The sequence below is a fragment of the Periplaneta americana genome, chromosome 8 (assembly GCF_040183065.1).
Source record: "Periplaneta americana isolate PAMFEO1 chromosome 8, P.americana_PAMFEO1_priV1, whole genome shotgun sequence".
NCBI lineage: Eukaryota > Metazoa > Arthropoda > Insecta > Blattodea > Blattidae > Periplaneta > Periplaneta americana.
Genome location: NC_091124.1, coordinates 105,308,060 through 105,334,707, shown reverse-complemented (window position 1 = coordinate 105,334,707; position 26,648 = coordinate 105,308,060). Strand labels below are relative to the sequence as shown.

Sequence of the window (26,648 nt, the reverse complement as noted above, 5' to 3'; positions counted from 1 at the left end):
TATGGTGACTGGCCAGGTTCAAACCAAAATTGGCTTCCTAGGCATCTGAAATATTTATAGAAAAGGAAAGATAATAGCATGAGATTAAAATGTATATGATATCCTATACCAGTGGTCGTCAGCACTTGCTGAAATGGATAGAGTGCAAGGAGTGCAACAAAATATGCTCTATTGTGCAGAAGGGATAGGGTGACAACATACCGCCAGCAGCCACGGGTGCATGCTGGTGCTGTATGAGACCTGCGGTAAGAGATGCTAGCCTGAGAGTGCAGTATGCTGATGACCACTGTCCTAGACCTTTCATGTCAGAGGTGAAACATGATAAAACGGCAAGACATCATCAATTTACTAGGTACCTATTGGTTAACTGATTGGAATAGGATATTGCAAAAGTGCATCGTTGTATTACTGAATTATTTATTTTTGGTACAAGTATAATTTATTTATGTACTTGTTTATTTACCCTTGTACCACCAATAAAAAACGCATGCTTAATGGTTTAAAGTTATTTTAAGTGGCACAGTCTTTGTATGTACAGTGAAACCTGTCTTTGCAGTCACTTCATTTAAATGGCCACCTGGTCAAAAGGCCAATTTTCTCTGGAACCAATTGGATTTTCCATAAGATCAATACAAATTCTCTCTTTATTTAGCGGCCACCTCATGTGCCGGCCAGGGTATATTTTTTTGGGACCTGACTATAACGGTCACTGTCCAACAAAAAATCTTTTCACGGATACTGTCTGATCTATTTTTTCGATGGTTAGACAGGAAGAAATAGCTAAGTGTACAACAGTACACCCTCCATATCTTGGGGTTAGTTGGTTACTGTTTTATGACTTTTTTGTCACTTTCCACTCCGACCCTGCACAGCTATAAATTCTTACTCGTTTTTTAAGGATTGAAACACGGACTTTTTCTATCGAAAATGTCACAGTATGTTTTAGGTAGTTAACCATTCGAATTTTTTTTTTTTTTTTCTCCTCTTTCTATCTTTCTCTATATGGACCAGCTTTTACGAATTTTTCTTCTTTTCATTCACTTGATTCAGAGAAACTGTGAAGTTAGTTTGAGAGAGAAATCATGTCTAACAATAAATCTAGAGTGGTGTTAAGTTTAGAGGTGAGACGAAAAATGATTGAAGAAAGTGAGAAAAATTGCAGAAATATTCAAATGTGGAAGGACACAAATAAACGGTATAATTACGAATAAAGATGAAATATTAAAAGAATGGGAGGAACAGAGAATCTGTGTTTAGTATGTGAATGATTTCGTTTACGAATGGTTCAAGTGTGTGAGGGTGAAGAAATTGCCAATAAGCGGGCCTATGATTCAAGAGAAAGCTCTTGAAATTGCTAGAGAACTCAATGTAAGAAATTTTGTTGCTAGTAATGAGTGGTTAGAGTGCTTTAGAAAACGGCATAACATTGCATTTCGTTCTGTGTCTGGTGAAGGAGGTGACATTGCAACCAATGTTACTGAAGAATGGAAAAAATAGACTGCCTTCAATTCTTGCAGTATATGAACTCAGAGACATTTACAATGTTCACGAAACAGGTTTTTTTTTTTCAGGGCCCTCCCTAACAAAACTTAAGTTTTAAGAAAAAAGAATGTAAAGGAGAGATGTTGGCAAAAGACAGAATAACCCTGCTCTTTTGTTTTAATGCTGCAGGAGAAAAAGAACCACTCTTAATGATAGGGAAATCATTGAAACAGAGATGTTTGAAAAATGCTGACATGGGCATATTGGAGGTGAAGTGGACTGCCAACAATAAAGCTTGGATGACATGATCATTGTTTGAGAATTAGCTATCCGATTTCAATTCCAAGATTAAACGACAAAATCGCAATGTGATCAGTGAAATTGGTGTTTCTTCCCCCAAATACGACATCACACCTCCAGCCCCTTGATCAAGGTATTATCCAGTCATTTAAACTGAGGTACTGCAAGCGAGTTTTGAAAAGACTAGTTGCAATAATGGAAGAGGCTGACAATAATATGCATGATTGTTGTACGCGCAAAGACTTAAAATGTCAGTGAAATTCAATATTTTCATGCTGATTCATAAAAAAACCGCAACCTTAAACAAGCGGCCACCTGATAAAATGGCCATTTTACAACGTAACTTCAGATAGCCGCTTTAGACAGGTTTCACTGTAAGTACTTACACAGTATTCTGAAACTCAAAATACCATTTCGGATTCTGTAATAAATTACGTACATCAATACTCTGAATCTTGATCATATCCACTTACTTTTGTATAAATTAATGTCGACAATGTACACGTGACAACGAAATCTAAGCATTATAATGTCAACCCTCATGTTATATTTCGTCTCTGTCCTTCCCTCCTCTTAGCATTGCCAAACGTACGCATACTCCAGCTTGTAACTGAAGATGGCTCTGGTATGTATGTATGTATGTATGTACAGTATGTATGTATGTATGTATGTATGCTTTTTTTATACAAATCTACATGCTTTGGCCGACATTTGCCAAAGTTTGCACATTTTATCTTCATAACAAGGAGAAAAACATAGCCTATATTAAAATTGGAAAAATTGGAGTTAAATTAATTTTAAAAATAAAAATAAATATGATCAAATATTCATGTATAGTAGAATCTCTATTATCCGTGTTAATGAAGGGGGCGGACTGAACGGTTAATCGAAAAAATCGGATAATCTGTACCATAAATGATTTTCATAAATTAAGTGTACAATACTTGCATTTTCGTAATTTCCTCCGTTGTCTTGTGTTTAACATGCTAGGTAGTGGATCAAAAGTTCGCTAATTTAAGCCTGGTTATCAACAATGGACTTTTAAGTGCCAAGAAAACTCCTTGTGATGCCTGTCTGTGGAAACATAGAAATAGAAGAGACTTCGTGTTGTAGATTTACATACTTTATACACTTATACTTGTTTTCTTATTAAATCGCTCATAGTTGTAACACAACTTTCGTATTCTGATGAGAGATAAGCCACAGTTTCTCCCTTCCAAAACTGCTCAGTTATTTGCACTTTTAAAATATTTAGCATGTTTTCTTTTAACACCCGTGGAAGACTTTCCACATAAAAGTTATATAGTAAGACCAACTCTAACAGTAGAACAATGAATGGTTTATGAGTTTACAATCGTAAGTTCTTGGAATCATTTCTTTGAAGAGAAGTAACGACTATTTTAAAAGTTGGAGAAACAACCCATCCGACAAATAACTGTTTAACTTGCCAGTAGCAGCAGCATTCCTACTACAGTGTGTGTAATGTTAAAGCCTTGTAATAATCCACTCCACAATAAATATATACAATACTAACAATGTACTTGACTTCACTTTTGTTCTGCTGCAAGAAAGAAAGAAAGAAAGGAAGGAAGGAAGAAAGAAAAAGCGAGAGAAAGATAGTCGGACAATCCAACGATCGGTAAATAGGGTGATGGATAATCAGAGTTGTACTGTATATAAATTTGAACATTCTTTCTGCCATAACAGACTGCCTAAATGATAAAGAATACTAAGCAAATTTAAATATCTTGATAGAATATTATAACAATGATAAAGGTTCAACTTCCTAATACATGAAAATGAGAAAAATTGTAATAGGACTATAAAATTTGGTCTTCAGTTTATACTGTATACATAGTTGTTTAATATTTCAATAGAGCCTTTCAAAGCAAGAAGGGCTATATCTAAACAGTTCTGCTTTGGAATGGCGGAATTTTTAATGAAATTGAAAAACTGTTGGAATGCTTCCAATCATCAACTCAATGACGGAGAAGTTGTCTATGTTATATTTTTGTTGGAAGTGTGGTATTGTTGGTTCATATATGGTTTTCTTTTCCAAGTGAACAGCTTCCAGCTGGTCCACACCTATTTCAAATCTTAAAATGCAATCTTCTACAGTCAATTGTTCTTTATTATTGCCTGTTGTATTGAACATCGACTTTCACAAGGCTGTGGAGAAAATAACACGAAATTAAATAGCATTGTTGATATATCATGAAGGCCAAAATCTAGACAATTCATGCAACAAGTTATCTTTATGCAGTCCACGACCATATTAAAGAATTTCTCGGTACAGTTGCAGATAGTGAGCAAGTGTGTTTATCCAACTGAATTCTTTGAAACCACACAGACTGCCACCACATAATCTGATACTCGATATTGAATCACCAATATTCTATTGCGAAATACTGATCCACCAAAATTATGCAATGGAACAAGAATTGGTGTGAAAAAACTCATGCAAACGTAATACAATATTAACTAGCAAAATGAAAGATGTTCTTATCATTATTCCTATTACACTCAGTAACATGCCTTTCGATTTTAAGCAATTGCAATTCCAGTGCGACTAGCATTTCTAAAGACCTAAAAATAAAGCTCGTCAGTTGTTCAAAGTTGCAGGCATTAATTTAAAAACTATGCCTATGTGTTTTTCACATTTGCCAATTATGTAACTTGCTTTGGAGTAAGCACACAAATATTTATATATCCTACATATACATGCGATCGAAAAGTCCCTCCGCAGCTCCATTAGTTCTAGTAATCCTGTAGTAGAAAGTTGGCACTTCCCCACTAATTCTGGTTTGACAACCTCACATCCCCAGTCAATCATATGTTTAGTGGCCACAAAAAAAAACACGCACACACACACACTTACTTTTACATATTAAGATGAATGCTTGATCGTATTTATTTTTATTTTTTAAATTAAGGTTTACGTCCATTTGCACAATTTTAATGTAGCCTATGTTTTTCTCCTGGTTATAAAGGTTAAATATGCAAACTTTCACACATATCGGTCAAAGCGTGTAGATTTGTATAGAGAACATACATACATACATACATACATACCCACATTCACTTTTATATATTAAGATATCTAACAATACAAAAACATCAAACCCAAATGAAATTGCAAATATATTTAACAAATATTTTCTTACAATAACTGATAACCTCAATATCCCCCAAGATAATGTTATTAACAGTTTAGACTCTTCAACATAATATTTTCCGACAAAATTCCCAAAATATTTCCAACAAACAAGAAATAATTGCATTTATTAAAAATCTAAAGTCAAAAAACTCCTCAGGATATCATGAAATAACAAGCAAAATATTAAAAGTGAGTTCACATATTATAGCTGGGGAACAAAGTTATGTAACTATTCAATGTTCAATGGTATATTCCCCGAGAGATTAAAATAGTCGGTGGTTATTCCTATCTTCAAAAAGGGATAAACGTCTTGAGCCGTGCCCAACATCGTAGCTGTTCACCTAGTATGTCACTTCATCCGACAGAGTGCTCTCAGACGTCATATTATAGATAGCGCTATGAATCCTTTCATTTTCTTATCCAAATTATCCTATGGGCCGGTTGATTACGTCAGATGAGAGAGGGAAAGCGAGTTTACTTGGTTACGTGCAGTCTTATGTTACTTCACTCAGGAGCCGGAGGCCGTAGGGATAACATCACTCAGGAGCCAGAGACCATAGGCATAACATCACTCAGGAGTCGGAGCCCGTATCGACAGTTTCATTTAGGCAATCGACATGCACTTGGGAAAAGGAGCTCGTACTGTATTCTACTTTGGTAACTTAAGTTCATCCTGGTAGATTGTTCGAGAATAGTGTGTGTCATATTTCACTTGAGTATTTACGAACTATATGGAACCTTGTTCGAAATGAATATGTTTTGGGATTTAGTGCGGCATTAGTTGTATCAGATGTGTAATCATTGGAGTAGGCAAATTTGGGTTGTCATATTCTCATTTTTGGTTGTATGTGTTTGAGATATTGAGGTTGGATCGTGTATGGAAATCACTCGCTGATGATACGTCTTGGGTTAAGTTACTGCGATTACATGAAGTGATGTATCGTGATATAGCAGGTTGTATTGTATTAGGGGATTACGTGATGAAGTATAATTTGATATGTGAGGTTTGGTGTTAGGGGACTACGTGAGGAAATATTATTTGATGTGTGAGGTTTTGATGTTCCAAGACGGTTTGGGTGATAGCGTAGTGATTACGATCTTTTGGGCTACATCGTATTTGACGCTGTAATGAACTAGAATAGTATGGGCCTCATTTATCTAGTCTAGTATTTCCTACTCCATTTTGGTTATTATTGGTTTCCATGCCGGTATTCAGGAATCGAGTGCATTTGACCTTCCGTTGCTATTCATATGATTATTGGTATTTGAAATTATTGTCGGTTACTTATCACATATCGTATCTCTCTCTCTCTCTCTCTCTCTCTCTTGGGCATTGTTTAATTGTAAAGTACAGAGATTGTTGTTAGTGCTATCTGCACAGTTTATGTGAGACGGATGTGGAATTGGTAATTTATATAGTGATCAGTCATGTGACGGTTCATACTGGGTAAATTCTTTGTGTTATACTGAGTTTATGTGTACGTTGAGTTTGGTTAATCAGATGTTATGTTATCTATAATTGAATGGGCAATGTGTTATGAGTTAGTGTACTGACTGGGCGTTCATGTTGAGCTTTATATCTAGTTGGATATACATATATCTATTGAGAGAATGTTTCAATGACTAAATGATTAATGGGTCAGTAATTGATTATTGAGAGATGGGCGTATTAGATTCTATTACGACCTATAAATATGTTTGCCCAGTGTAGTTAAACTCTTCATGATTCAGTTATTGCTTTGGTACTTATTCAGATTAACTTGTTATATTTACATTCATTTAATTTTATACTTATATGTTATTTCATTTATCATTCATGTATATTGTTATCCATTATTGTTAATTATATCTGTTATACAAATTCACACTATTCATTTCCAAAATCTTCCACTGCGCACATCTAATCCTCCAATGTACCATCCACCTGGCGAATAACAGCTACTATTAGTAGAGGAGGAGAGGATGATCGTACACCTCGTCAGTCTCCAGAAAATTACAGACCCATATCACTTCTACCAGTCTTCTCCAAAATCTCTCAAAAAGTAATGTATAAAAGATTATATCATCTAGAAAGATACAACACTTTAGTCCCAGAACAGTTTGGATTTAGGAAAAATAAAGGCATGGAAAATGCAACATTTAGTTTAACTGACAAACTTCTGAGGGCAGTTAATAAAAAATTACAAGTTGGAGGGATTATCTGTTATTTATTCAAAGAATTTGACTATAAGTCATAAAATGCTGCTAGACAAATTAGATTTTATGGAATTAAAGGCATTGCACACCAATGATTTCACTCAAATCTCATAGATAGAAAACAGAAAGTCGAAATCAATACAACTATGAAATCTACCTCGACATGGGGAACTATTAATAATGGAATTCCTCCAGGATCAATCTTAAGTTCCCTACTTTTTTCATAAATGATCTTGCCCCCCCTAATAAAAGATGTAAGTCATCCATATTATTTGCAGATGATACAAGTATAGTAATTACAGCCAATGACTCCAACACATTCCAATCTTCAACAAAGGAAATTCTCCTCAAAAAATGTGACTGGTTCTCAGTCAATAAATTAGTATTAAATTGTAACAAAACTAACATAATTAAATTCAAATCCTGTCCAAATTCAACCTAGCAAATTACAAGCACAATAATTTACAATAGGTCCCTAATAGAAACAACCAAATTTCTTGGCTTAAAAATCGATAATGTGTTAAATTGGAAAAATCATATTAAAGAAATTACTCCCAAACTAAATTCAGCATGTTTTGCTATTAGATCTTTGCAAAAGATAATAAATATCAATACCTTAAAAACAATATAATTTGCATACTTCCACTCAGTAATGAGTTTTGGAATAATATTCTGGGGAAATTCCACAGATAGTAACAGTATATTCCTACTACAAAAAGAGTAATTAGAATAATAGTAGGCGCCAAACCTAGGGGATCGTGTAGGACTATTTAAAATAATTTACAAATAATGCCCATGGGCTTGTCAGTATAGTTTTTCATTAATAATCTTTCTCGTATGTAATCGTGAAAACTTTGTAACTAATTCTACAGTTCATAGCATAAATACGCGTAAAAAATATGACTTCCATACTCCATAGGCAAGGCTATCGTGCTATCAAAAAGGAGTGCGTTATATGGCAGTAAAGATTTTTAATAGCCTCCCTATCGATATAAAAAATGAAACTCAAAACATAAGATTGTTTAGGGCCAAATTAAAGAAGTACCTAATTTCTCACACCTTCTATTCTGTAAGTGAATTCATGACATTCAACAACGCTTCATGAAATTGATACTAAAACTTTGTGTTGTACCGGTACTAGTAGATTATATTGTAAACCTTTTCTGTATATATTTCAACTGGACTGTGACTATAAATTAAGACTTTATAGTAATTAAGTTCTTTGACTTGTTCCATATTCTAGCTGTGAAGCAATGTACGAATACCATGGAATGTTAATACAAATACAATAATGCAATACAATAGTAATGTTCAATTCTTGATTAAATGTTATATAAAATGGATTGTATATTTAATATTTTCTTCAAATTTTTCTCAATAACATTTTGTTCCCTTTCAGAGCTTGTAGCTAATTAATAAATTATAGTTATTACTAGAACCCGGATGTTTAGGCATAACAATTAAAACAGGCAGGCAAAAAAAGGCAATTAAAACGTAAAAAAAAAAAAAAAAAAAAAAAAATGGCACAATAAATTTTCAAAAAGGCATTATAAATTTTAAAAAGTCATAATATATTTTTGCAATAAATTTAAATTATACCAACATAACTCACATTTTTACTTCGTGATTAACTATCTTTTCACAAACCTTACATAACAAAACTGTTCCATCGGTTGAAAACAGATGGGCACCAAATTCACTAACGTAAGCATGAAGTCTGCTTTTCAATGGTTTACTGAATTCAGGCATTCTAGCTAACCAATCTTATACCCAACAATAACTGACTGTTCCTAACTCAAATTTTTTTCTCCTATATTAATAAATACATGTAGCATAAAATTGTAACAGTAAGATTTGAAAATATGAAAGCAAAAAATTAAAAATTCTACGTGACAACTAGTATGAGAACAGACTTAATATTTAAAATTATAAAGCTGATTGTTGGTATCGTGAAGACATGACATTATATTTGTAACTGTGGATTGTCAATCATTATTCATATTACATCAATAGTATTAAAGCACAAGTATTAGCAAATTAAGCAACGAAATAAATTACTTTTATTTACTATTGTTAGTAGAGCGACTATTGTTTCATATACTTAAATTTCATATCAATTACATTACAATTAATTAGAAAATTGCAAATAAACAAGAAATATTGCTTTAAAATGACAAAAAAAAAAAAAAAAAAAAAAAAAAAGGCATTTATTATTGAATTAGTAAGAAACACCTAAAAAAGGCAAAATAAAAATTGGCCCTATCACTTTGATTTACCCCAAATCATACTTAAATCTATGAAAATAATGATTTACTTCCACCCAGTAAAAAAGACATTTTGCCAAACAACCGGACTCTAGTTATTACTTATTAGCGTAGTATTTATTGAACTTATTAGCTATTTTACTTCGTTTGAAAGATGTTATTGTGTACAAAAAAAACTTTTGGATGATCGTTTTCATAATGTATGTTGTGTAAAAATTTGTGATTTCTGACCATCTATTCTATATAATCTATCTTTTGTATAGAATTAATAAAATAATCCTTTGGTACCGGTACTATTAATTAATTTTTTTCAATTGAATAGTTCATTTTCTCCAGCTCACATTTGTTTTTGTTTTTTTTTTTTCTTTAAATTTAGGGAGGACACAAGAGCCAAAAAGAGACATTACCTATATTGTGAGAAAAAAAAATGGAACTTTACTTTTTGAATGACCATCATATTATTCACTCCATAATATGCTACTTACAATTCGAAAAATAGTATGTGACCGAGAGCTGCGTTCATTCATATTGGTTTCACCCAATCGGCGAATCTTTTCTCCTCTCTTCATCAGGTCCATAATCTGAACATAAACACAATATTATAGCATAATTAGTAACATAAAAAAATTATATCAAGCATGGGCAAAAGACACAATATGTTAATTCATAAAAAACATGAGAGAGAGAGAGAGAAAGAGAGAGAGAGAGAGAGAGAGTTAACAAAAAGTCATAGCTGCCTTTCTAAGGGTAACAATGAAGATACATCCTACTGATCAATCTAAACAAGATAATATTTTAATTTATGTATACTATTAATTTTTAAAGCAATAGTACAATAACAGTTTTTGTTTTGTTTATGTAACTTTGAGTGGGCAGCTATCACTTTCAAGAAGTTATTCCATTGTAATCTTTAAGAATATAAATGATTATGTACTACAGATAAGGAGTCTCTTAAGATTTGCAACTCTATGTCCTCAAGATGGTAACTATGTAGGCTGAAACAATTGAAAAGATTAACTGAAAATCTTTTAATTCTTTCTCCTGCACGAAAAAGCAACCCAAACGTGCCTCAGTTCTCAGTAGTCTATTCACTATGTAAACGAGTAATTATTTAATATTCTCCACCACTATATGTCCAGCTATGATATCAAGAATTTTGAAACTCGGAAAATTCGTAACGAACAGTAGAAATAATTCTTTACATTACAATCAATTCGTTTTAAATTATTTTTCATTAATACGAATCTTACTATCTCATTTGTCAATTTATTCAAAATGAATATAAAAAATCACAAATAAAATACTACCTATCCCAGTTCTGAAGTGGATTGCTATTGTGTGTTTATTTGAAATAATACCCCAATAACCTTTTACCAATATCGATAATTATATTTAATGTGTAATATTCCCACAAAAATGGACATGTAGATACTGAAAATGAACAAAATCTGTCCAATAGTTCAGGAGATAACGTTGTGCACAGAGAGATGAATACACACAGCAACAGTCAACATGCCCAATAGTACCACTTTTTTAGTACAGTACTAGGAATGCTGAAAACATTTCTGCGGAAATCTAATATTTTGCAACACCACAATGTTTTCTCTTTACATTTCGTATAATGAAAAAAAGTAAAATTGAGCCATAAGAAATTAACAAATTATATCCAAAATTCTAATATCTTATAATGGAACCACTGCAGTGCATATAAGAAAACATTTAAACCAGTTCTGTAACGGTCAATCCATGTTACGGGTATGACATCTACAGCAATAAATGTGCATGAAAATCTGTGGCTGCACGCATTTGCAAAATTTCCAAAATGGGAATTATTACAATTAAAGTTATTCTTTGGGTATGTGAGAAAATATTTGAACTTCATTTGTTATAAATGTCAGAATAAAATTAATATGTAGTGCTTACAGGTGTGACATGAAAAGGACATGGAAATTTGACTCCTCACACTCCCTGTCAGATTTCAGTGAATCAATTTAGTTTTCAGGCACAAAAATTTCTTTTATGCATTTAAGGCACCAACAATCAAGAACATGGAACAATAATATAATTATATAGGTTATGGAATGAAATATTAATTTGGAAAATTATAGTTACAAGTGTGACATGGTTATGGGTGTGACCTCTGCAATAATAAACTGATACATTTTTACTGTTATTCAATTTTACTATTCCTATTGACTATACAATATTACATATGTACAGACTAATAACTGATAAACAATATAAAGTGGTCACAGACTATTATAAAAATATGAACTCTTCATTTCTGAAAATTAAGCTGTTTGAAACTCATGTGATTTCTACTATTTAACATTCTTGGTTTTGGAAGTTTACATGCAACCTGCTTTCTGGATTCCCATGACATTTCTTCAGAATACATCCATACTTTTTCCTGTCTCTCTCTTCATCAGTTCTGACAACCTCAGCCTTTTTCTGCTTAAATCATCTAAATCACCGCAGTTAACATCCATGCACACATTTTTCTCTTCTAAATGTTGTTTTGTTTGGCTACAGTTGAGATCAGTTGATCTGATTACACCTTCAATTCTTATCACGTCTTTCTTTCTCTAGATATTGCTGATATTTTTCTGGGTCTTCTTTCAACTTGGCACAGTACCCTGCCACCTTTTCTTTGATGTCATAGGCATAATTATCTAACCTAAAATCAATAGTTTTACTTTAGGTCGCATAATATATCTAGGCCTATAAATAAAGGTACTAACTGTGAGTTCATTACAAAGTTGAAATTTCATGATAAAGTTGTCACACCCGTAACCATTAAAATTACTCAAACAATAAGGTTCCCAAGTCATATTAATAGCAGAATATACTGGTGCTGTTGGACTAATTTTACAGCTGCCATAAACGAGATGAAAAACGGAAAAACCCCAGGCGAAGACGGAATTTATAACGAGCTCATTAAACTAGAAACAGAACAACTAACACCCATCATATGTACCATATTCAACAGAATCATAGAAACGGAGACTATCCCGGAACAATGGAAGACAAACACAATTATCCTCCTTCACAAAAAAGGCTCGAGGGATGACATAGGCAACTATAGACCTATAAGCTTGATGTCAAACTTGTACAAACTGTTTTCAAAGATAATAACAAGATGGATAACAAAAACCCTGGACGAAAGTCAACCTCCCGAGCAAGCAGGATTCCGCACAAGTTTCAGCATGACAGATCATCTGCAAACCATAAACCAGCTGATACAGAAGTCAGAGGAATTTAACTTACCTTTGTACCTAGGCTTTGTAGACTACAGCAAAGCTTTTGACTCAATCGAACACAGAAGCATTCTGCAGGCCTTCTCCACACAGGGAGTGGAAGGCAAATACATTCGTCTATTGAGCAATATTTATAGACAAAACTTTGCTAAGGTAAGAACAGAAATAGAAGGCCAATCATTTCGTCTAGAATGCGGAGTACGACAAGGTGACCCAATTTGTCCCAAACTTTTTACAAGCGTTTTGGAAAATGTATTCAGAAAAATGAATTGGAGCAAGCAACAGGGAATAAACATAAACGGAAGACACCTAACAGACCTAAGATTCGCGGACGACATAGTCCTGTTCGCAAAAACACCAGAAGAACTACAATCAATGCTCCAACAACTCTGTACACAAAGCAAAACCGCAGGAGTATCAATGAACATGACAAAAACACAGCTGATGATAAACAGACAAGAAATCCCCATCTCAATTGACGGAACAAAGCTACCATATGCAAAGGAATACACATACCTAGGCCAACTAATTTCCTTTAAAGACAAGACTGGAAAAGAAATAAGAAGAAGAATATCCTTAGCTTGGAAATCCTTCTGGTCCCTCCAGTTCATACTCCTGGACAAGACAATCAACAGAAGACTCAAATTCGAAGTACTACAAACCTGCGTCTACCCAACACTACTTTATGGATGCCAAACATGGTCGACAACAAGCAGACAGATGAATGCGCTAGAAATATGCCAAAGGAAAATGGAACGAAAGATATTGGGAATAACTATGAGAGACAGAATTTCCAATGAGTCGCTGTCCCAAATGGCATCAACAACAAACGTCACACAAAGAGCAAACAAATTGAAGTGGAAGTGGGGAGGCCACATCGCGCGGATGAAAGACGAAAGATGGACATACAGAGCCACCATGTGGGACCCGCGCACAGAAGACCGGCACAGAAGCAGACCAAGGAAGAGGTGGGCAGACTTCTACACAACGCAAGCAGGTCAGCAATGGTCCAGAATAGCAAGAAGCAGGGGAACATGGAGAACAATTGGAAGTCGACTACAAATGAAGACAGTGCCAACCACAAACAACATCCCAAGTTGACTCAGTGATAGTGCATTCAATATAATCAAAGTGTTAGTGAAATCAAATTAATCAAAGTGACAGCGAAATCAACTCAAACCAGACAAAGAAACAATAGACACAACCTAACGTGGAGTAGCTCACCGCATTAGTGAAACACAGCTAGCCTCTAGCCTTTGCCCTTCAAGGGACACACTAGGCTATTATTATTATTATTATTGTTATTGTTATTATTATTATTATTATTATTATTATTATTATTATTATTATTATTATTATTATTATTATTATTATTATATTAAGTATAAGAAAGCATGTATTATTGAATTATCATAATGAAAAGCATTTTCTGGTTACAGGTGTGACAGATTGTTTACATTTGCTTGACTTACAATATGATTCAATATATCTGATTCTAACAAAGCACCACTGTATAAGCATGAAACCTAACCATTTTTCCCCTATTACTACATATGCTAATGGATTGTGGTGATTTTCTAGTTTGCAGGTTGAATTTTCTTCTGCCAACTTCGTTTCGAATTTCGATACTGACAAATACAAATGATAGTGATTTTGTAACTGGTATGTTGGCAGCTGAGACAAATGTTGTTGGTACTGAAGTTCCATGAAATTAAAATTGTACTAGATTTCTGAGCCAATTACTGGAAGCTAGTGGAATTTGAACATACTAATAATTAATATCAGTATTAAAATTAATACACAACAGTTATTTTATGTGTTGCATTGTGGCTATAATTCATAGTCAGGTAAGTTTTCGGAGTTAGTACTAATAATTTTATGTGGTCAAACAAAATACCTTTTTAGATTAGGTTTCGTGAATCAATTGTTTAGTCAAACCAATGAATTTCATATTGACAGACAAAATACCAAACATGTTGATTCCTTTCTCGTATAGTTTGCCAACGAAAATATGTTACTAATTATTGAATTATTTAGAATAATTTTCCAGCATAAAGGTAAAGTATTGTAAGTAAATAAGTCATTCAATACGTAGGATCATGTGATATCTGGTAACAGTTGGCAACACTTACAAGACGGCAATATTTGCTGTTTAGGAACTGGTTTTACGTGATCCTCACTATACCATCAGACAAATGTCGCATAATGCCGCATCAGATTCTGTGTGCACCCGGCCTAATAATTACTAAACATTTGTCAGAGATACATTAAAAGTATTACACTACTGATATATACAGGGTTTTTCAAAAGTAACATAATGTTTTATAATTAGACGGAAAGTTTTCAAGAAAAATGCTCAGACACATGGAATCTTATTTCTTAAAGGATTTATTTTGTAAATGTGAATCTTTTCTGTAGTCATTGTTGCATGAGCTATGATGTCATCAAATAAATTTTTTTAATTAGAACCTATGACTTTTTTCACGTTTTCTGAAAAAGCGTCCTCGATTTTATTGCTCTACACCTTCATTTGTTTTATACAGAAGTGTATGTTGTTATGACGTTTTAATTGTTGATAAATTTGTTAATCATTGTTTGGAAATCAGTTTAATGGAACTGAAAATAAAGATGGCTTTAACAGAAAATGAGATCATTTAAATTTTAATGATGATTGGATTTGCTGACAGAAGACATATGCAACAAAAGGAAGTGTGCACACTTTTTAATGAAACCCATCCAAATCGAACATCTTATTTGTCAGTCAGTTGTGACTAGAAACTAAATTCAATGAACAAGGACATGTCAGAGACATTAGATCTGATAGACCATTCACCGACAAGGAGTTGGAACTTGACATTTTACTAAAGGTAAATGAGAACCCACATTCTACTCTCAGTGATTTAGAATCTACATTTGGTATTCTGAAAACAACTGCTTGGAGAATATTGCATCATAGTAAGTATCACCGTTATAAAGTCCAACTTGGACAAGAGTTCATGGAAGAAGACTTTGATAGAAGATTGCAGTTCTGCAAGACAATGATTAATTTCTGTGACCAAGATCCAAACTTTGTATCAAACGTTCTTTTTAGTGATGAAGCTACATTTTCCCTCATTGAAGAGATGAACAGGCAAAACAGAATCCAAACTAGATAACAGAATCACGTACACAATATCCCCAGAAGGAAAATCGTTGCGTGAGAATTATAGGAAGTAGAGTCATGGGTCCTTATTTCTTCGATGAGTCTCTTATCAGTGAGCGATATTTGGAGTGTTCGTGTGATGATCTTATACCAGCCATTCATGTTCTACATTCAAATCTTCTAAGATTCACACATACCACGCAATTCAATTTGGTTTCAACAGAATGGTGCTTCTCCCCATTTCAGTCACTGTTGGGACAGGAAAAGGAGGATATATAATGTCAGTCGCTGCAATGAGCGACCTGATTCTTCAGTGTGTGTTGTTTAAATACTCTTACAGAAGTCATTTCCATCCCACTCTTTACTATTTCTTTGCTTCATAGATGAGTAGATCTTGGAGTCACTAACATGCGAAATAGAGTGACAGATGTGTAGAAATTTACTTCATAATGACAAAGAGGAAACAAAAAAAAAAAAAAACAAAAAAAAAAAAGTAACATTGAAAATTGTATTGTACTATCGGATATGTGGAAATTCTTGTCTGAAAAACTGTAAGCGAGAAAATTTACTCAAAATGTCCAGACTTCCTTGTACAGCAATCCTGAATTTATTACTATTTATTTCTCCAGAGAAAAAAGGAAATACAATATGTTTGTAAGGGCAGGCTATGAATCTGGAGATAATACAATGTAAGCATATCTGTTCATACATAATTCAGTACTTGTATTGAAACTGTAGATTTTCTTTCTCTTTGTTAAATCAAGCTTATCTAATTTAATGAAGGATGGATAGAACAAAGAAACACACTCTCTGGCACCGGGACTCGAACTTGGGTTTTCAGCTCTATGTGCTGATGCTTTATCCACTAAGCCACACAAATCCCAGCTCTGATACCGGATCGAATCTCCTCAGTTTAAGTTCTCTCTTTCAGTTTTTCCTTTGATGGCCTACCCTCATGTACCGTGTCACAGAATATGTGACAGTGGCACAATATCCAAAGCACTATGTACAGAGGTGTACTCATTACAAGTGACTATGTGGCCGGGATCCGACAGGATGAGCGCAGTCTTGAATCATTTCATTTTATTGGGTTATTTTACGACGCTGTATCAACATCTCAGGTTATTTAGCGTCTGAATGAAATGAAGGTGATAATGCCAGTGAAATGAGTCCAGGGTCCAGCACCGAAAGTTACCCAGCATTTGCGCGTATTGCGTTGAGGGAAAACCCCGGAAAAAACCTCAACCAGGTAACTTGCCCCGACCAGGATTCGAACCTGGGCCACCTGGTTTCGCGGCCAGACACACTGACCACTACTCCACAGGTGTGCGTCTTGAATCACAAAGTGATTACTTACGCATATCATATTATTATGATGTACCGAAGTACATATATTTCCATGCCGGAATTTAATTTAATTCTCTAGAGTTCCAGGGTTCTATATTCTGGCTACGAATCTGGGAGATAATATAATATAAGCATATCTGTTCATATGTAATTCAGTACTCATAATAGAACTGTAGATAATTTTCTTTCTCTTTGCTAAATCAAGCTTGTCTAATTTAATTTAATCCTCTAGTTTATACCTATGTAGAGGTCCAAGGTTCAATATTCTGACTATGATTCTGGCTATAAGAATGTAAGCATATCTATTCATACATAATTCAGAACTCATGTTGAAATTGAATATTATTTTTCTTTGTTTCAAGCCTATATAATGTGATTTAATCCTCTAGCTCATACCTACCTAGAGGTCCAGTGTTCTATATTCTATCACTGTTGTCTTTTGTAGAATAAGCCTACGAGTGGAGATATAGAGAAATGAGCATGAAAACCGTAATAATATCATTAATATATTGAACATAAAACTGTATATTTAAAAAATATACAAAGTGTAAAATATTATGTATATAACGCAAAATTTTTAAAATGTAAATTGAATTTTGGAATTACAGAATCTCCTTGTTCCTAGTATGACTACAGGCCTAATTTACATTATAAAATTGGCATGAAATGCAATATTTTTGTATATCAAATAAAAATAATAATAATAATAATAATAATAATAATAATAATAATAATAGAAGGAATATTGCACAATGTGCATGTTTCTTTCGTTCAGTTTTTGCAGAAGTTTGTTAGTGAGCCTTTGTTTGCACCAAAATAGATATCGGTCGTTGTACTTCTCTGTCTGGCATATGCGATGGTGGAATCCATGTACCGCGAATCTAGTCACTGCGTGTCATAAGTCGTATCTGGCTTGTGTCCAATCCCGTAGATCATCGCGTCTGTGGAGAAGAAGTCCGGCCATATCTCTTGTTTCTTCTTGTTTAGTTCTTGTAGTTCTCTGTAGCTTTCAGTAGAGGGTAGCAGAAGCTCATCGCATAGTTCTTCTATGAAGAATTGTTCCTGTGCTAATGCATATGTGAGGCACAATGGTGTATACTTTGACAGGCTTAAGGCTCGTTTGAGAAAACTGGCTTTCACTTTTTCTATATCTCTCAAGTTCTTCTTCAGGCTTTCCCAGATAATCTCTAGTCCATAGGTTATGGTTGGTGCCACTTTTAGGCGAAACAGGGTGATGGCTGTATTCAGTGAAAGTTTGCTTAGGTTCTTTATGCTGTTTGTTGTCAACTTTGCTGCCGCAATTCGCTCTTTGATGTGTAGATCATATACGTCTCCTCGTGTTTGCAGTGTAATTCCTAGATACTTAAAATGCTTGACATTTTGCAGTGGTCTGTTCTTATACAGCAGATGGTCTTTTGCTGAGAGTCTGCTTCCTCTTCTAAAGGTCATTTTTACGGTTTTGTCCTCGTTCAGTGTTAGATCGTTTTTTTGTGGCCCAGGTGGCGAGTTTGTCGAAGGCTGTTTGGGCGTTTTCTAGGTTCTGGGATACTATGACCATATCGTCTGCGTATGCATATATTTTTACGTGTTCTGTGGCTGTTTCTCTGGGCACTTCTGTGGTGGCTATTATGAATAGCAAAGGGCTTAGGGGGTCATCCTGGAGTACTCCATTTGTTTGTTCTACCAGGTCAGATGTTGACACTCTGTTGTCTATTTCTATTTGGTTTTTTGACAGGATGCTTTGTATGAGTCTAGATTCTTGGTTCCTTCCAGTAATTTTTTCTATTTTTTCCATTATTAGCTGTCTGTTTAATAGATCGAACACCTTTGTGTAATCTATGAAGACTGCGTGCAGCTTCCCTCTTGGGCATTCTAGTGCAGTCGCGATATCTTCCTGTATACATTTTACTGCGTGGATTGTGGACTTCCCTTTAGTGAAGTTGTTCTGGAATTACGTGGGCTGTCATTTTGCTTAGTCTCTTGGTTAGTAGGCTTGTCAGAATTTTGAGTGCTGTACATTCCAGGGCTATCCCCCTGTATGAGTTCGGGTCTCTCGTGTCTCCTTTGCCTTATAGAGTACTTTCAGTGTTGCTAGCCTCCATTTGTTTGGGATGGTTCCTTGTCGCAGACACTCATTGAAGAGCTCTGTCCATGTTTCCGTGAGAGCGGGTGCAGTTTCTTTTAGATGCTTGTAGAAAATTCCGTCTGGTCCACAAGCTTTTTTGTTCCTTGAGGATGTGATTTGTTCCCTGACTTCTTCTATTGAGAAAGGGTGGGTCAGTTTTGTTGCCTCTTCTCGGTCTGTGCTGTCTGGTCGTGTTTCCTTGACCTGGAGAACATTTTTAAAGTGGTTTTCCCATGTTTCAAGTGAGATATCTCTTGGGAAATACGGTTGTTTTGGGATTGCTGCCTTGTACCATTTCTGCTCTGCCTGTTTGATGAGTTTCTTTTCTTCTTCCACCTGATATGAATTTTTGCGTTTTTCCAGTCTTTGTTTGTAGCTTCTGGTTTTGTTGTAGTTTCTTAGATCTTCCTGTGTTTGTGTGCGTCTTGCTCTATGGAGAGCTGTTAGTGCGGCTTTCCTAGCTTTATAGCATTCTTGGTTAAACCACGGTTTTGCTGTCCTTTTCTTTTGTTCTTTCCTTACTATTGCCTGTTTTATGTGTTCCTCAAGCTTGCTGAGTGCTTCATCTATTCTTCCTTCTTTAATTTCTTGCGAGACAATTCGCATCGCTTCTGTGCTTATTTTGTTGTTGATTTCTCTGGATAATCTGGTTGTTTGCTTGTTGGGAGTTTTTCCTTGGTGTGCATCTCTTACATATATGTAGGTGCTGACTGGTATATGTTTTCTTACTGGAAGGTCTCGTCGTATCTCCTGGTGGGTCCTGTCGCTGTTTGTGAAGACGAGGTCAATAGTGCTGGCCCCATTGGGCCAAAGTAGGTTTTTTCTTTTCTATCATTTATTAGTATTAGGCCTTCTTTTTCTATGTGGTTGACTACTGTCTCCGTCTTTTGTGTGGGTGCGTCGACTCTGCAGTTCAGGTCTCCCATTATGATCACAGTACCTTTGTCATTCGTCATGCTGAGGGTGTGGTCGATCTCCTCCAGAATTTCATCTGCTTTGTATTCTGGTTGGAAGTATACGTTCATCACGGTGCATAGCTTTGTCTTTACTAAAAGTGTGTTTTTTGTGTTTAGCAGTGTCTCGAAGGGTGCTAGTCTGGAATTTATTAACATAGTTATGCCTCCTTTTAGTCTTCCTCTTTCTCCTTGGCTTGTGTATGAATGTACTGAGTAGAAGTTGTCTGTACTCCATTGGGATGTTAAGAAGGTTTCTATGAGGGACACTAAGTCATATGTGTCGAAGGTGTCGTCTGGTATCATGTTTATTGCATTTTTCAGACCTTCAATATTCCATAGCAAAGTCTTTATTCTGGTTTCTTTTTCCTCTATAGTGCCTCTGTAGTTTCCTCTATAGTGTGACGCCTGTTCTTTGCCTTGAGAAACGAAAAGAACGCACAATCACTCCCTGTGGCCAGAATGTTGGGTCTTCAGCAATTTCATGGTGTTTGAAGTCCACCCCGATTTTGTAGGCCTTGTTTCTTCCCATTATATTTAATTCTTCTATTTCTATTTCACCGTCAATGCCGTTATTTTGCAGATACCCTTTCACCTTCTCTTGCGTTGTATTGCTATGCAACCTTCCTATGTATATCCATCCTCTTTTCACTGCTGCTTGCAGTTTGTTGTCTTCTCCTATTGCTGGCTTGGATCCGGTTGTCACCCTTCTTGCTGTCTGTAGTCATTTTCTGGCTACTACCTGGGAGTAGGGTGCTTCGCTTTCCTCCTCTTCCTCGGCTGGTTTACTTTCTGTTGTGTTTCGTTTTCTTTCATCTGCTGTTTTCTCGCTAGGCCTTGCTTCCTTAGTTTCCTTATCTGGTGACATTTCTTCCTGGGATTTGTTGCAGACTATCCTATTCCTGGGTGTATTTCTTTGGTGCTTATTTTCTCTTATCATGGTTTCTTTCTCGACTTCCTCTCTCTCCTTTATGTTTTTCCTTTGTCTCTTGTGTTAATGGAGTTGGTTTGCTCGTTTTCTTCCCTTATTTCTTTATCTGCTGTTGGATCGTCGGCCTTCTTCTTGGTCGTATGGGTGGCCTTTTTTCCTATTTTCATTTGACTTGAGCCCGGCTTGTCCACGTTCTCCTTTGTCTTGATTTCGAGAGTGTGTAGTTCTGCTTGTAACGTGTCCTTGATGGCTACTCCAATTTTGTCGTTCATTTGGCTAGTGAGCAGTTCTACTATGAAATCCAATCTTTGTGACATTTTCTCCATCTTGTCTTCTAGTGATTCTAGTTTCTTCAGATTTGGCTTGCAGTTTTCACAGAGCCAGATGAGCTTGCAGTTTGGTCTTTTCAGTTGGTCTAGTTCTCCTTGCGTGAGCGTGGAGCAGGTAAAAATAATACCAGTACAGTATTTATTGTAATTATACTTATATTAATAATTATCATTAACTTTTTATTTTAAAAGTGAAATGAAATTAAATTGCTTCATCTTATAAATAAGGTTACTAATGATCTTAAGAAAGCATGTTGTTAATAATACCAAGGAAAATAGAATGGAAGGTACTGGCCAACAGATCCGTGCCGCACAGCTCGTGACGTCATCTGCCATCAAGTCTGGGCCTTTAACATGCCTCATAGTGTAAAAAGAATGAATTTATAAAAATTCCTTGCACTTGTGCAATAACACAGGGGAAAAATTGTAGTGATAAAACATAATTTACAATCGATATCCAAAGGCACAAGCTGTTCGAGAAAGATGGATACAATATAATACAGCAGATAGTTTTAGACCTGAAATATCGTATATTTGTTCGATAATTCTGATTATGATCGCGACTTTAAAGCAGAATTATTAGGGTTACCACAAAAATTGAAACTAAAGAATTCGGCCGAACCTCATTTATTGTTCCCTAGTAATACAGTGTCATATCCGAAAGAACGAACACAATGCAAGGTTTTATTTAAGCAATAGAAAAAATTTTTGTGTGAAGTTTTGAAGCCAGGCACATCAAATACATGTAATGAAAGTGAAAATATCGAAAAGAAGATAAATTAAATAGTTATTAAAATTCGAGCAGTGAATGATAAACTGCAAAAAGAACGACAAGTAGTAAATGACAAAATATTGCATTTGGAACAAAAAATTTCAGAACTTGAGAAATAACTTTCAAAATCTAAATAATTTCTTGTTAAATATGAACTCTTTTCAAAATGTCAACTTAAAACCACAACTCGTGGCTCGTGTTAAATTTTAGGACAGTAATGATATTTCAGTAGTTGTAACACTTCATGCAATTTCGAAAAGACATTCAGAATAAGTAAGGAATATGACTCCTTGTTGAGTGCACGTACCTAACATAAACGTCTTTTGACAACTGAGTGCCCATCAGGCTTTAATTAAAATGGAGAGAAATATGGTCTTGTGTTATGACAGAATAAAAATAGACAGTGATATTACTATTTCGTTATGAGTTATGACCCAACAAGCAACTGTTTGTATGGGCCATGCAATAAAATTATGGCCAGGTCATACTTGTTCGTAGTTTGAAGGGCAAATAGAAGCAGTCAATGAATTATATGATTGATTGTACTATCAAGAATTCATTATTATAAAAAATAATCTCTGTACAAGTCTCTACAAGTACATGTTTTCGTCAGTGACATGGGTCCTCAAAATCAGAAACTACGGAAAATATTAGGAATTAATGTAAGTCAGACACATATTTCAAATCTGACATCTCAATGTAGAATCTGAGGTTTGTGTGATATATTGCACATGCTGAAACTAATGAGGAATCATTTACTATACAATGGATCTATTTAGGAAACTGGAAAAGTGTTAGGTCAGCAGTATCAGAAGATTTAATATATATGGGCGGGATTAACAATGGCAGTTAAATCGAAGTCTTAAAGTAAATAATTATGAAAAAAAGTGAATTGATTGAAATGTTAGCCAGTTATCTTTCGTACCGAAAGAAGAAATACCGATGTATGTGTATACTGCCAACAAACTCTTCTATAGAGAAGAAAAAAAAAATGTGAATGTAAGAAATCCGATTGGTTAAGGTGTGTTTCACGGAGAAATATTCGTCCTGTTTACTGGCTTCGTGTGGTTTAGATATTTGATAAATGTTTTGAGGAGTGACATGGGACGACATTAAACAAGTTCAAAAACATAGCACTAACATTTGCTAATATTCTGAACTAAAAGATCTCTAGTAGGTCTATAAATCCATTCGTTATTGAATGATACTCCACAACTCCATCATCATGGAAGCTCTTAACAAATGCCAACAAGGACAAGAAGTAAATCGTCTACAACTAGCTGTAAAACAGAGAAGAAAATTAAGAAAATCGCCAACTATGTAATGTGAGCATAATAACATAATATTCTTCTTAGAGAGTCATTGTGTATTATTTTCATGTCCCCATTGTAAAGAAATAAGCATTTTAACAATGCTCCACAATCTCTAAAGACCCTACAATAATTGAAAAACTGTTTGGGATGAAAATGATCATCTTATGAGTGCCATAAATATCTTCTTAGAGCGTCATTTTCATATCCTTTTTGTAAAGAAATAAGTGTTTTAACAATTTCTAAAGAGCCCACAATAATTGAAAAATTGTTTGGGATTACAATGGTTTTTTATGAGTGCCATAAATATCTTTGGTGCATTGCTTTCCATAGTATAAGGCATGTTAAAGGCCTTTCCATAGTACGAGGCATGTTGAAGATGATGTCACGAGCAGTGCGGCAGGGGTCTATTGTTCAGTACCTTCCATTCTATTTTCCTTGGTTAATACTATACATAATAATTCATCGAAAAAGGAACAGGAAGGTTTATGTTTACAATATCAACCAAATATATAATACATGCAATATTTCGTCTTATACTATGTATAATATTACAATGAAAAGTGAAAATCGTACTTGTTATTCTCAGCTTTCTTCTTTCGTTCCGAATTCCATAATGACACTGCTAATACATACTGCTAATATATCTAAAAATCGTACAACAAAGTAAGTAGACACGTCTGCAAATCGTCAAAATCATTAACACCTTATTTGTTTTGAGATATTCTCCAGGCGAGCCAAAGACTGGTGTACCACCTATTTTAATTCTCTCTTTGCCTTTCCCAAAAATATGCACACGCCTGTGAAGTCAGATTCTGTGTTTGTGAAAAATTGACAATTACACGCACTGCGTCATTAGCAAGTCCCTTAAAAAATTATATACAGACAATACCATATTCTTCGCCGTGAAAGGAGAACTATTTTTTTTTTTTTTTTAGTGTAGAACAGACGAAACACCAGAGCCATTTGCAACCTCTTGAAGAGATATTGTTACGGCGAGTTACACATCACACAACAGGAAACAATCCACGTCTGAATTTGAAATGAAACAGAATCTATCTTCGTATACAGAGAAGGACTTCAGAGCAAAATATGTTTTGTGTTGTTGGCTTGATATCTCTGTTCAATCTTAAAGCGATAACACAACACGTGAACCAATGAACACAGAATTGCCATTTTTGTACAGTTTGTTTCAGAATTCTTAGCTCTATCGAATGGCACAACTTAAAATTCATTCCTAGCCATAAATATTGTACATGCAAGAAGGAAAGTAATAGACAATGCCTCAGTGAGACTTTGCGATGATTTAACAAGGAAACACTGCTTTACTGTCACCGGCCGGTCAACATAGACCGGCCTGAACTAACTCTGCCTTATATGCCTTCCTATTCTGAAAGTGCTCTAGTAGATACAGGAGCAACCATATCAATTGTCCACCAGGCTTATCAGGGAGCACAATGATACCGATATAGAAGCAAAAAGAAGTATTACTGGAAAGTCTTGAATTAAAGGCAATCTTTTTGTGGAATATTTTCTATATAATTTTCAGCAATGTACTATATTGGCCATTGAACTCATTGGTGCCATTAACCTAAAAGTACTGGTATTCGACCCTATACATGCGCTCTTAATCCTTCATACTATACAATATGCCAACCTCTTCTTAAGCTCTCTTATTCGACCTGCGTGCTTAAAGCCTACATACAGTTACAATACCCCACCCTCTTGCTAACCTCTCTCACAAACAACATTCCTCACTCGGCCATAATAAAATTCTGAAAATGTTTGCTGGTCAGTTTGTTGTCCTTTAGTGTACTGAAGAGTCTGTGAGTGTGGTTACAATGAGTGTTAAATGAATAGCACTGTCTCTATCGGAAAAATTGGAAATCTTATGAAAGTACGATGATAATAGTACTCTTAAACAGAAACAACTCTCTGATTCATTAGGAATCCCACACAGTTGTGACTTAAACGTAATATTTCGACTTGAGCGCAACAAATGGGGTATTTTATAAAGGCGTTATATATGAACTGTGCCAGGACCGGACAAAAAAAAAAGCCTATTACATGGGATAGCATAATAAGCGGGCACATATTATCGAGGTTTTACTGTAAGTGTATCCTCGAAGTAGGAAGCTGAAGGTTGAAGAGAGGGAAGACTGGGTTATAAACCTGACAAACGAATCAACGTGTAACAAAACGGTAGGTTGGACTGATCACCCAAAATAGTTGAATGACTCGAGCGCAGAAAGTGAGTCCGTCGAATCAAGTAGAGCACAGTAAGAGGGAAAAGTCAAAATGCCTTAGAACAAGCCCGCATCCTAAATCGAAATCCCAAGGTGTTTGTTCGAAATAGCAACGAAGTTATTATACTGCCAAGAAGGAACAAAGTAGTGCTCTTAGGCAAGGGCGCACCAACGAGGGGGGGAGTGTCCATCGGGTCCGGACTCTCCTCCCCCCCCAAATGTGATAAGTTGTAACATTTTTACTGAATTTGTAAGCAATGATAGTATGTAATTCCGTTATCTATCATTTCATCGAAATGATTCACATTCATGTACAGTTCCTCAAAAAAAAGAATAAGTTAAAGTTCTATAGCACTGTTCACATGATATCAACGTAGCTAGGAAGACATCACGTCCTGCATGCGTAGGTCTATTTTCATTCTACTCCAAAGTACACAGCAGTGCAAAATGTTATCAGTTGTCTATTTCTGGTGTAGGTCTCTTTTTACGTCCTTGATCATTTATCTTTAATGAAAGTTTGAAATATACCGTGTAACACGAAAGTCATTCGCCAAAATGGGAGAACAATATTAATTTTGAAATGATGAATGTAGACCCAGGCAAAGACAGCAAGGAACATTGCAAGGACCACGACAAGGACAAAGATCAGGACCACGATAACATATTACATGAAACACGACAAACACCACGACAAGGATTATGATAAATACCACGACATGGACCATGATAAGGAATACAAGGGCCAGAACGACGAAAAAGATTATTAGAAAGACAACAAGGACCACGATAAAGACTAAGATCAGAACCACGATAATATAAGACACGAAACAAGACAAA

At 35.1% G+C, this 26,648-nt stretch overlaps 1 protein-coding gene across 1 annotated transcript in view; it reads right to left on the bottom strand.

The window, feature by feature from the left end:
- Window positions 1–26,648, bottom strand: part of LOC138704917 (centromere-associated protein E-like) — a 284,997-nt gene that overhangs the window by 224,685 nt on the left and 33,664 nt on the right. The window contains exon 5 of the mRNA XM_069833317.1: window positions 9,885–9,980. Coding sequence (XP_069689418.1) covers window positions 9,885–9,980 — 96 coding nt within the window. The remainder of the gene's footprint in view (window positions 1–9,884; window positions 9,981–26,648) is intronic.